Source organism: Eschscholzia californica, unplaced genomic scaffold (genome assembly GCF_041429995.1).
Source record: "Eschscholzia californica isolate CP2 unplaced genomic scaffold, dmEscCali1.0.p SCAF_2, whole genome shotgun sequence".
NCBI lineage: Eukaryota > Viridiplantae > Streptophyta > Magnoliopsida > Ranunculales > Papaveraceae > Eschscholzia > Eschscholzia californica.
Window position 1 is genome coordinate 31258462 of NW_028238309.1, and position 11945 is coordinate 31270406.

General features: G+C 41.1%; 3 protein-coding genes across 3 annotated transcripts; all 3 read right to left on the bottom strand.

Annotated features, from left to right (window-relative positions):
* Nucleotides 1-827: 827 nt before the first annotated feature.
* LOC147557398 (uncharacterized) lies at nt 828-3101 on the bottom strand. The gene is made up of 5 exons (XM_086658843.1): nt 2307-3101; nt 2162-2214; nt 1857-2105; nt 1449-1692; nt 828-1364 (listed from the first exon to the last, which is right to left on the bottom strand). Exons 1-5 carry the CDS (start codon nt 3099-3101, stop codon nt 828-830), a joined length of 1878 nt encoding a protein of 625 aa, XP_086514969.1.
* Nucleotides 3102-3194: 93 nt separating this feature from the next.
* LOC147557399 (uncharacterized) lies at nt 3195-4621 on the bottom strand. Its single transcript, XM_086658844.1, has 3 exons — nt 4559-4621; nt 3842-4462; nt 3195-3722 (listed from the first exon to the last, which is right to left on the bottom strand). Exons 1-3 carry the CDS (start codon nt 4619-4621, stop codon nt 3195-3197), a joined length of 1212 nt encoding a protein of 403 aa, XP_086514970.1.
* Nucleotides 4622-9708: 5087 nt separating this feature from the next.
* Nucleotides 9709-10778, bottom strand: LOC147557400 (uncharacterized). The gene is made up of 3 exons (XM_086658845.1): nt 10471-10778; nt 10120-10359; nt 9709-9931 (listed from the first exon to the last, which is right to left on the bottom strand). Exons 1-3 carry the CDS (start codon nt 10776-10778, stop codon nt 9709-9711), a joined length of 771 nt encoding a protein of 256 aa, XP_086514971.1.
* Between the last annotated feature and the right edge of the window lie 1167 nt (nt 10779-11945).

The window sequence follows — 11945 nt, forward strand, 5'->3', positions numbered from 1 at the left end:
GACTTGAGTTGTATGTATGGAGTTGGTCTATTTTGTATTTTAGAAATAGTCTTTTGTGGGTGTGAATTGATTTTAATATTAATTATCGGGGTAACTGTATGAAATAGTATTTTGTTTATATTGTACAACTAGACATTCTGTATTTTTGTAATTGGTTGAGTAGTTTATCCAAGATTAGTATTAGGATGTGTTGAAATTGCTGCGATTATTTGAGTGTTATAAACACAATATTAAGTGAGCCCCGTTGTTTGAGTTTGTGTCTTGTCAATTTCTTCCCTCCATGAGGCACTTTACATTCGAAAGTTTGGCGAACTTTACTAATGTAACTCCCATGTAGTTTTCAGAGGAATAAGAATTATCTACCATGTAATCTTGTGGTTGTTATCACTTATGAATGGAATTATGGTTTAATAAAAAAACAAAATTGAATCCAAAAGTTTGAGTTTAGAGGTTGAAATCCCTAACTAGAGCAAACTTGATAGGTTTGTATTGGTTTGATTGGCCAACCATGATGAGCGACCGAGATGATGTGGTGTAAGACACCGGTTTAGTTAAAGCCACGCGTTAATGTACGTTTGGATGATAATATTCCAAGATCGTATACAGAATGTGGGATTTTAGAGTGCATTAGACTTCTAGATTGTTAATCTTTTCTTTTTTTTGCATAGATCAGCAGACTTAAGGGAGCCTGACCCAAGGAACAACAACAACAAAAACAGAGGCAAAAAAAAGCCAATCCCAAAACAACAAGCCAAACAGCCACACAAACAACTCAAAAAACCAACAAAAGCCACACTAGCCAAAAAGAAATTAAGCAACAACAACCATCATCTGACTCTTTGTCGAACTACTCTATGTTGCTCTTCCTGCAAGAGACGTTGAAGCTCTCCTCTAAGATCACTTGGGCCAAGCTCCTCCTCACCAATAACAGGTCTGGTATTAGCCAAGAAGTCTGCCACCTTATTGGGCTCTCTGAAAACATGCACAATCTTACAAGAACCAAATTGCAGCAGCATTCTTCGAACATGTGTGACCAAAAACTTTGACTGCCAAGGAGGGGACAAACAGCAATTGGATAATAAGGTGCAAGCAAGTTTAGAATTAGTTGCAACAATAACCTTATCACAACCATGCCTAAGAGCAAGCTCCAGCCCCTTCCCAATACCCTGAACCTCAAGATGCAAAACTGAAATAGGAATAGCAGCCCCTCGAGCAGCAGCAATAGCAACCCCCCTATGATCCCTAAGGATACAACCATACCCAGCAGACTCCTTACAATAGGACCCATCAACATTGATCATCACATAGCCAAAAGGTGGCTTCACCCATTCACACAAGGTAATCTTCACTGCCCTAAACTCAAACTATAGGTTAAAATAATTGGCAACACCTCTACTGCGAAAATAGTCATTTGCTTTAACTGGAAGACCAGACACTCTCATCCTAACATCAGTCACAATCCTTCTAAGGATATCTCTTTCTGATTCAGCCTTCCCAGTGAAGATTCTCCTATTCCTCTCCAACCAAACATGATAAACAAATGCATTAAAGGCTAGCCTACCCACTAATGCAACCATGTCTTTACCTGCACAAAACTTGACCAACCAAGCTATCTCCTGATCCCAATCAAGGAAAGAGAGTTTAAGCACTGCAAGGAGGCTAAGAATGGTCTGCCAAATAGACTTTGAATAACTGCAGCCAAAAAATAAATGAAAGTCATCCTCATGATTGTTTTGGCAGAACACACATGTAGCATCAGGCATAATACCCCATTTACACAGCTTTGCCTTAGTCTTCAGGGCCCTATCAGAGCAACCCAAGTGATAAAGCTTTGTCTAGGAACATTGTGGGAGAACCATACAAGAGAGTGCCAATCAACTGTAGCACCCACCTTCCTAATGGCTCCATAAGTAGCCTTAAGAGTATAAAGGCCAGAAGTCCCAGCAGTCCAAACCTTTTCATCATCACAAGTAGGGTGAATCTCCACTAAATGCAGCAACTCAGAAATACCCGCCAGGGCTCCTTGAAGCATAGGGGGAACAACCCAATAATTATCAACAATAAGAGCACTAACCTTTGCAGTAGCATTCAATTTGCTATCATGCCTAAAAAAGGAGTAAGATAGCTATAAAGAACATCAAGAGGATGCCATAAATCAAACCAGAAATCAATGGAATTACCATTCCCAACAAGATTCCTAGCTAACATAGCTCCCTGCATTTAAGAATACACCTCCAACTCTAGGAAGCATCATTAGGAATACTCATGGTCCAAAAGATATGCCCCTTAATAAGATTAGCTTTAACCCAAGAAACCCATAAAGTATCCTTCCCAATAAACAACTCCAACACATGCCTAAGGGTAGCAGCAACATTAAGGCTCCATAAATCTCTGAGATTTAACCCACCCTCACTATGAGGAAGACTAAGGACTTCAGCTCTAACAGGAGCTGTCTTGGTTTTCATAGCAGTGCCAGCCCATAAGAAGTTATTAATAATGGAGGAGAGCTCCTGAAACACCCTTTTAGGTAACACAAAAGCACTAATACAAAACAGAATCATACCATTAACCACAGAACAAATGAGAGTAACCCTACCAGCATAGGAAAGAAACTTAGACTTCCAAGACTGAACCTTACTCACTACTCTATCAAGAAGAGGTTGACAATCAGCATAAGTAAGCCTAGAAGAGAGCAAGGGAACACCTAAATATCTCACAGGGAGAGCAGCCACATTAAATCCCAAAATAGCCTTGATCAATCCTATTTGAGCATCAGGAATCCCAGCAGCAAAAATACAACTCTTTTTCTTATTAGCACTGAGCTCAATGCAAGCCTGGAACATCTCCAAAGCATCTGCTAGAGCAGAAGCAGACTCCACATCTCCCTTAAGAAACACCAAGAGGTCATCTGCAAAACTAAGATGAGTAATAATAGGATTAGCACACTTAGGATGGAAATGAAATCTACCATTATGAACCATGTCCAACAAAAACACATTCAAGACCTCCATAACCATCACAAAGAGATATGGGGACATAGGACAGCCCTGCCTAAGCCCTCTCATACCCTTAAAGTACCCATAGGAACTGCCATTCACCATGATAGAGAACTTAGGGGTGGAGACACACATCCTAACCCAGCCCACAAACTTCTCAGGAAATCCAAACAGAGATAAAATCTTGAAGATGGCTTCCTACTCAATAGTATCATAAGCCTTCTGAAGATCAATCTTGATAGCACATCTAGGAGGGCCCCTAGTTCTATGATAATTCCTGGTAAGCTCATGAGCCAAGAGAATATTATCTTGAATAACCCTACCTGCAATAAAAACAGATTGACAAGGGCTAACCAAATCATATATCACATCCTTCATTCTCAAAGTGAGAATCTTAGTGATGCATTTATAAATAACATTGCAGCAAGAAATGGGCCTAAAGTCCACCACCCTATAAGCATTAGGGTGGTCACCAACTATGTCCCAACAAACCTTAAAGAAAAAGGAGGAAACCCCATCTGGACCTGGAGCCTTATCAGAGCCAATAGTTGAAAGAGCAAAAGTAATCTCATCTCTAGTCACATTCCTCATCAAGTCAAAAGCCTGGCCCTCAGTGAGAACATGAGCAAAGCTGAGCCCCTCCAACTTATTAGCAAAATCCCCTCCTGAAGAACACCCAAACAACTTCTGATAAAATCCAACACACTCAGCAGCCACCTCTTTATCCTGAACCACCTTCTCCCCCCATTATTAAAAAGAAAAGGAATATTTTTCCTAGACCTCCTCTCCTTCATGGAACAGTGAAAAAACTTAGTATTTCCATCCCCACGCTGGATTTTTTGGACCCTGGACTTCTGCTTAGCCATAGCCTCCTCAATCCTAGCAAGCTTGACATAAGTAGCAACAGCCTTCCTTTCAGGCTCCCTCACAAAATCACACCCAGGCTCAGATTGAAGCAATGTTTGGAAGTTATGCATAGAATTCCTAGCCTCCTGAACCTGCACAGAAAAATTATGAAATTTGTCCCTCCTCCAAGAACACAAGGCAGCCTTCACCTTTTTCAATTTACACATCAGCCTATACATGGGATTCCCCATCACCTCAATACTCCAAGCCTTCTTAACCAACTCCTGAAAATCCTCATCCTCTGCCCAACAGTTAAAGAACTTAAAGGGCCTAGGTCCAGACACTCCATGCTCAAACAAAGACACCACAAATGGGCAATGATCAGAGATACCATGATTTAAAAATTCAGCTTTAGCATTAGGAAAAGCAGAAACCCATTCAATATTTTCCAAGGCTCTGTCCAACTTCTCACCAATATAACTATCCCCTTGCTGACCATTTGTCCAAGTGAGAAAATGACCAGAAAAATAGCAGTAAAAAAGGTGGGTATCCCACAAACAATCCCTGAAATCCACCACCTCATAAGGCCTAACAACAGCCCCACCAACCTTCTCTTCAGCCTGCAAAACAATATTAAAATCCCCTAAACCTAGCCAAGCCTGCTAAAAATTCATTGCAACCATTCTCATCTCATTCCACAACCTCCTCCTAGAAACCCCATCATTGTGAGCATAAAGAATACTCAAAATAAAAGACCTCCCATCCTTCAAAGTCACCATGGCACTAATTGTATTTTACTTGTTTTGATGTATTTGTATATATTTTATTTTTAATTGTATTTTACAATTCTTGAAGTTAAGTCTCTACATACGCCATAGTACACCACCAAGATACATGGATACTATTTGAGAAGTTGGTGGTAGTGGTACACATTACTGAAAGTCTGAAACCGAAAGGGACCTAGAGTTGACTCTATTCAGATGTACAGATTACTTGTATCTTGGTGGTAACTGCTGTATGTAGAGACTTCTTTTATTTTTTTACTCGTGTAAGTATCTTCATGCATCATGTTATAGCACTACGAGATGTGGCTACTATATGGAGATGAAGGTTGGAAGTCATTTGATTGAAAATACTAGCCAGGAGTTGGTTAACTCTTGTGCTTATACATATGATGTGTGGATATGCTTATACTATTACTAAGTTTATTTTCAATTGTATTTTACAAGTTTTTGAAGTTAAGTGTCTTCATACGCCATAGTGCACCACCAAGATACAATGATATTATTTGAGAAGTTGGTGTATACGTTACTAATACTGAAAGGGACCGAGAGATGCTTGCTTATGTAAGATCATGTTCAACAGTTGACTCTATTCAGATGTGCACATTACTTGTATCTTGGTGGTAACTGTTGTATGCATAGATTTTCTCTTTTGTCTTTTTTACTGAATATATTTTCTTAGTATTTTATTTTTAATTGTATTTTACAAGTTTTTGAAGTCAAGTCTCTTCATACGCCATAGTACACCACCAAGATACATGGATATTATTTGAGAAGTTGGTGGTACATATTACTGAAACTTAAAGGGACCTAGAGATGTGTGCTTATGCAAGATTATGTTCAGCAGTTGACTCTATTCAGATGTACATGTTACTTGTATCTTGGTGGTAACTGTTGTATGCAGAGACTTCGTTTATTTTTTTACTTATCATATTTTTTCAGTAACAATATTTTTTTTTGCTCGTTTAAGCATCTTCATGCATCATGGTGTAGCACTAAGAGATGTGGGTACTATCTATATAAGGATGAAGGTTGGAATCCATTTAATTGAATATACTGGTTGGGAGTTGGTTAAGTCTTGTGCTTATACATATGATGTTCGGATATGCTTATACTGAGTTTATTTTTAATTGTATTTTCCAAGTTATTGAAGTTAAATGTCTTCATACGCCATAGCACACCACCAAGATACATGGATATAATTTGAGAAGTCGGCGTACACATTACTGAAACTGAAAGGCACTAACAAAGGTAGTCTCCTGGAAGACTACAGTGCTAGGAGATAGAAACTCTAGGGTGGTGCGATTTCCAAAGTGTTGGTGGTGGCGGGTGTTTCCGTTAAGGGTTTCAGCCAAGTTTCTTGGAGCTGGTATGTTTTCTTTGATTTCTGTACGGCTGTTTCTGTCTATTTGTTCCCGACAATTTCTTCTTTTGTTCTTGTTTTCCTCTTCTGATAATTTCTTCAATTGCTGGATCTTTCTCTGACGAGTGGATCTGGCGATTGGAGAGGTGAAGGTTCCTGCTCCAATCTCAGGTGATGGATTACGTAAGCTTGGGATTGGTGATTCATCGAAACTGAGTATGGGTGAGGGGAAGTCAGGAGTGGCTGGAGGGACGAATAGTGTCCCTTCTTCGTCTGAGGGAGTGGGTGGTTTGAATCGGCTCCGTTGTCCTGCTCGTGTGGCTGTTTCTGATAATATTAGAGCCCATTCTTCTGTTGTTGTTGGGGGTACTGTTGTTGGTGGAGCTGCTCTTCATAGTGGGTATGGTGTGCCTAAGATGTTTGGCAAAAGGTCTCAACCTGAGCTTCCTTCAAACCAGGCTGCTACGGGTGGGTCTTCTCCTAATTGGGCTAGTCTCTTTGCTAAAACCTTTGTTCCAGGTAGGAAACTTCTCTCTTATGTTCCTCCTGTGGAGTTTGATGGGGTGAGAGGGGTTAGTTTTGCTACTACTAATTTAGAGGAACGTATCATGGAGTGTGAGAGATGGATTGTGGGTAGTTTCATTGGTGGTCGACTAGCTTTTGATGTTGCTAGAAGGAATTTGATGCGAGTGTGGAGGCCTAAGGGTAATGTGACTTTGACTCTTCATGGTGAGAGTGTTTTTATTATTAAGGCTGACCTTGAGGAGGATAGGGCTCTGATTTTGGAGCATGAACCAGTGACTATTGGTAATAGAATATTTGTTACTAGACCATGGAACATGAATGTGGAGAGAGAGTTGGAAAGTTTTAAATCCATACCTATTTGGATTAACTTGAGAAATGTTCCCATTGTGTTGTGGGATGAGACGGGTCTTCAGTCCTTAGCTAGCTGGGTTGGTAAGCCTTTATTCCTTGATGCTACTACTGCTACCCAGTCCAGAATGTCTTTTTTTTTTTTGTATTAATCAGCATGCTAAGGGAGCCAGGCCCAAAAAACAACAGACAATACCAAAAAAACCTAGCCTATACCCTTAGGAGGAAACACTCCCCCAACAGGCCCATAAAAACCCTCAAGATACAAAATATAACCCACCTTACCAAAAATAAACAAAAACTCACACAAACTCATCAAACACAATAAAATGCATCATTTAGTTCTTCTCCTAACAACTCCAAGCCTATCATCTTCAATAAGATGCACCAACTCAGGCCCAATATCACCTGGCCAAGAGGCTCTCCTATGCTGATTGCCTTCCTCTTATTCAAAAGATTCAAAACAGAGTACACACATGGAAGGCTAGGCTGCTCTCCTTTGCTGGTAGGATGCTGCTTATTAATGTTGTTTTGAATAGTATGGTCTTATACTGGTTTTCTGTGTTTGTGCTCCCTAAGAGGGTCTACAAGGAGATCGATAGCATTATGAGCAGGTTTCTTTGGTCTGGTATTGAGCTTAAACATAAAAAGGCCAAGGTCAAATGGAGCTTGGTCTGCCTCCCTAAGTCTGAAGGAGGCCTTGGTATTAGAGACATTGAAACTCTAAACTGGGCTTTCAACTTGAGGCATGTTTGAGACATTTATATTAGCAAGGACACCCTTTGGGTGAGATGGGTCAGCAAGAATCTGATCAGGGGCCAAGATTTTTGGCAAATGAATACTCCTCATGATTGTTCCTGGTGCTGGAGGAAGGTTCTGGCTTTAACCTCATTGGCAATGGAGAAAACACTTACATCTGGACTGATGCTTGGCATCCAGAGGGTATTTTGCTTAATGTTTATGATGATATGGACAGGTACTGCTCGGGGTTACATCTTAAGACCAAGGTTGATGCTTTCATTCATGAGGGGAAATGGTGTGTTCCTGAAGGCCTAAGGTATGTTCTGAAAGGGGTCTTTGATACTCTCACAGAGGTTCCTATTGATAATCTCACTGAAGATAGGAAAGTTTGGAAGGTCAGTACACAAGGTGATTACTCTCTCAAAAACACTTATGAAGCAATTAGGCCAAAAAGTCAGGAGGTTCCTTGGAAGCATCTGTTGTGGTTTCCAAACTGCATCCCTAGGCATTGCTTCATCAGCTGGCTTGTCTTTCACAATGGTCTCCACACTAAGGATAAATTGAGGCAGTGGGGCTTGAATATCTCTGATTGTTGTGTGCTATGTGATAATGGAGTGGAAAATACTTTTCATCTGTTGTTTGGTTGTGTTTTCTCTCAGGGTGTGTGGATTTCTTTGCTTGGCAAGCTTGGGTTCCACAGGCAGTGTCTCCCTTCTATTGAGCAGGAGATTGATTGGTGTTGTACTCATTTCAAAGGGAATTCCCTTCTAGCTAAGTTGGGTCGCCTCTCTTTCAGCAGTTTTATCTACCACATATGGGAGGAAAGGAATCATAGAATGTTTAGACAAAGGAGTAACACAGCTGGGGGTATTTTAAAGCTCATTGATGAGGAAATTCGCATCACAGTTGCTGCTTGGCAAGGTAGGACTGAAGACAACATTCATAATTGGACTACTGCTGACAGATGGAACCTTAGCATCACCCTTTCCAGACCTAAAATCAAAGGTTTCAAGTGGGAGCCCCCTGATATAGGATACTTGCTGCTGAATTCAGATGGTTTCCTTGACAATCAGTCTGCTGGGTATGGAACTGTTCTTAGAAATGTTGAGGGAAGATTCAGGCTATGGGGGCTGGCTCGGCCAATTGTGCTTCTATTCTGATCCATGAACTTCAGGGAGTGGAATTGGGGCTTAAACTAGCACAGCAACTTCAAGCTCCAAATGTTATTATTGCGACTGACTCTATGGCTTCATATTGCGTCCTCTCGGATTTTTCAAAGTTACCTCCTTGGCCTGCTTGGAGGGTGTGGGCTAGTATTAAAAGATTATGGGCAGGATTCCAACACTGTAAAGTCAAGCATGTGGTGCGTGAAGTCAATCAAGCAGCTGACTTCCTTGCAAAGCTGAGGCCGAGAAATGAGACTATCATGAACCCAAAGGAGATCCCACCTGATTTGAGCAAGATCTTGCTTGATGATGCCAAAGGAAGAATTAGACTCAGGAAATGTTGGACATAATGTTTTGATGTATCTTTTTGTTGGTTTTTTTGGATAGCTTTTTGTCTTGCTAAGCTTGCTTAGCTTGTTGCTTGTTAGGGTCGGGCCCTTTTTTCCCGCTCAATATTACAAAAAAAAATATCACCTGGCCACAAAACTTCTTCACCAACTGGTCTGTTTTTGGAGAGCCAATCAATCAGCCACCTGGTTCACTTCTTTAAAAACATGCTGCACCCTGCTAAAGTGGAATAGAAAAAGCCACCATGGAGTCTGTGGCAACAACCACCTTAGATAACCTCAGCATATCTGCCAGCCTTAACCCAGCTTCAATACCCTGAAATTCATGATAAAGCACTGATTTAGGGGTAGACTTTCCCCTCACAACAACCAGAACCTCTCCCAGATGGTTCCTCAAAACACCACCATAGCCAGCACTATCAACAGCAAAAGACCCGTCTGAATTGATGAGGACAACACCCTCCTCAGGTCCCTGCCATTTGCACTCCACAACAAGAGGAGCAGCAAAGTGGAAATCAAGATTCCATTCATCAGCAACCCTCCTGCCCCTCATGGAATCAACACTTTTGATGGGCACAGATTGAGCCTTCATCCTCACATCAACAATAATCTGCCAAACACCTCTTGGCTACTCCTAGCAGGTTCCAAATGCACTCTCCTATTCCTCTCCCACCAAATGTGATAGATAACCCCATTGAAAGCCAACCTGCCTAAGAGAGCAATGCCATCCTTCCCTTTAAACATACAAGAGCACCATTCCACTTCCTTAGCCCAGTCACCTCTAGTAACCTTCACAAAGCCTAGCATCTTCAGCAACCTATTCCAAATACAGAGAGAAAAGTCACACTGAAAGAAAAGGTGGTGCTCATCTTCACTGCCCTACCACATAAAACATAAATTGAATCCACCTCAATTCCCCAAAACAGAAGCTTACATTTGGTGATAAGGCCCCCTCTCAAAGCCACCCAAGTGATAAAACTATGTTTAGGAATGTTATGAGAAAACCTAACTACACCATTCCAAGGAGCCACCATTTTAGTCTTCCTCAAGGCTTCATAAGTACTTTTGAGAGTGAAACAACCCTTCTCACTAGCTTTCCAAATCCTCTTATCTTCATAATCCTCCTCAATAGGTTTCTCCTGCAACCTATCAGCAATTTGGCCCAACTGGCAAGACAAGTGCCTAGGCAAAGACCAAGAACCATTTGCAATACAATAGCTAACTGTAGCCCTAGCATTAAGCTTACTATCATATCCAAAAGTTGCATCAAAATGCTCAGCCAAAATCCCCATTGGATGCCAAAAGTCAAACTAGAAACTGGTTTGTTTTCCATTGCCTATAACATGAAAAACAAACCTCAAACCATAGCTCCTGTACTGTAACAACCTTCTCCAAACCCAAGAAGCATTGCTAGGAATAGGCCTCAGCCAGAAGTTCCTTTTCTTAATGAGATTAACCTGAACCCATTCCACCCACAAAGTCTGCTTATGACTAAAAATGTCCCATATATGCCTTAGGCAACAGGCAGTATTCAGGGTTGCAAGGTTCCTCACCCCAATCCCACCCTCAGCATAAGGAAAACAGATGTGACTCCAGGCTACAGCAGCCTTCCTCACCCTCAAGTCTGGCCCAGACCACAAAAACTTGCTGAATAAGCTTTCCATCTCCCTAAGAGTTCTCTTAGGGAACTCTTAGGGAGATCAAAAACACTAAGCCAAAAGTAAACCGTGCTCTGAAGAATAGATTGAACAATAACTATCCTTCCAGTATAAGAGAGAAACCTAGTCTTCCAAGACTGAATTCTAGCCAAGACTCTATCAATAAGAGGCAAACAATCAGAGTACTTCAGTCTGGAAGAGATAAGAGGGACCCCAAGGTATCTAACAGGGAGAGAAGCACACTCAAAGCCCAAAACATCCTGGAAAGCTGCACTTCATTATCAGGTAACCCAGCAGAAAATAAGGAACTCTTCCTTTGGTTCACTCTCAAACCAGTACACTCATAAAAGAAAGCAAGGACCTCAGCCAAGGCCAAAGCAGAACCAAAATCCGCTCTAGAGAACACCAACAGGTCATCAGCAAAAGCCAAATGGGTCACTAAAGGCTTAGCACATTTAGGGTGTAAGTGGAATCTATTCACCTTGACCATATCAAGCAAGAGCACATTAAAAACTTTCATCACTAAAACAAACAAATAAGGATACATTGGGCAGCCTTGCCTAATCCCTCTCTTACCCTTGATATATCCATAAGAACCCCCATTCACCATAATAGAGAACCTAGAAGAAGAGACACAAGCATATACCCATTGTCTGAACTTACTAGGAAATCCCATCCTCTCCATAACCTTCATCAGAGCATCTTATTCTATAGTATCATAGGCTTTTTGCAAATCAATCTTCATAGCACATCTAGGAGGGCCAAGAGTTTTATGATAATCTCTAGTGCGCTCATGAGCAAGAAGAATGTTGTCTTCAATACACCTGCCTGAAATGAAACCAGACTGACAAGGGCTAACCAGCTTAAAGATAACATCCTTCATTCTCACAGTAATAATTTTAGTAATACACTTATACACAGTGTTGCAACAAGAAAATCAGTGACCCTAGAAGCATTCTTAGTTTTAGGAACCAAAGTAACAAGGGTAGAGTTTACCTCACTCAAAAGCTGACCTGAAGAGAAAAACCTCAACACAGCTTTGGTGAAATCATCACCAACAATATCCCAGCAAGCATTGAAGAAGTGAGCAGTAAAACCATCTGGTCCAGGAGACTTATCAGGACCAATAGTAGACAAAGCATAAACCACTTCATCCCTAGTAACCTCCCTAGT

Bases quoted from the DNA above. Each gene is read 5' to 3' on its own strand.
- LOC147557398 (XM_086658843.1), bottom strand. From the start codon at position 3,101: ATGGTGAATGGCAGTTCCTATGGGTACTTTAAGGGTATGAGAGGGCTT. The intron at 2,215-2,306 runs GTTAAAGCTAAT...TCTTAAATGCAG, and splicing joins ATACTTTATGGGTTTCTTGG to GGAGCTATGTTAGCTAGGAA. The intron at 1,365-1,448 runs GTTAGGATGAGA...TTTAACCTATAG, and splicing joins TTAGAAGGATTGTGACTGAT to TTTGAGTTTAGGGCAGTGAA.
- LOC147557399 (XM_086658844.1), bottom strand. From the start codon at position 4,621: ATGGTGACTTTGAAGGATGGGAGGTCTTTTATTTTGAGTATTCTTTAT. The intron at 4,463-4,558 runs GTTTCTAGGAGG...ATTGTTTTGCAG, and splicing joins TTTATGCTCACAATGATGGG to GCTGAAGAGAAGGTTGGTGG. The intron at 3,723-3,841 runs GTCCAAAAAATC...AAGGTGGTTCAG, and splicing joins TGGCTAAGCAGAAGTCCAGG to GATAAAGAGGTGGCTGCTGA.
- LOC147557400 (XM_086658845.1), bottom strand. From the start codon at position 10,778: ATGGAAAGCTTATTCAGCAAGTTTTTGTGGTCTGGGCCAGACTTGAGG. The intron at 10,360-10,470 runs GTTTGTTTTTCA...TGGATATGATAG, and splicing joins TACAGGAGCTATGGTTTGAG to TAAGCTTAATGCTAGGGCTA. The intron at 9,932-10,119 runs GTTTTCTCATAA...TATTTGGAATAG, and splicing joins CCTTGGAATGGTGTAGTTAG to GTTGCTGAAGATGCTAGGCT.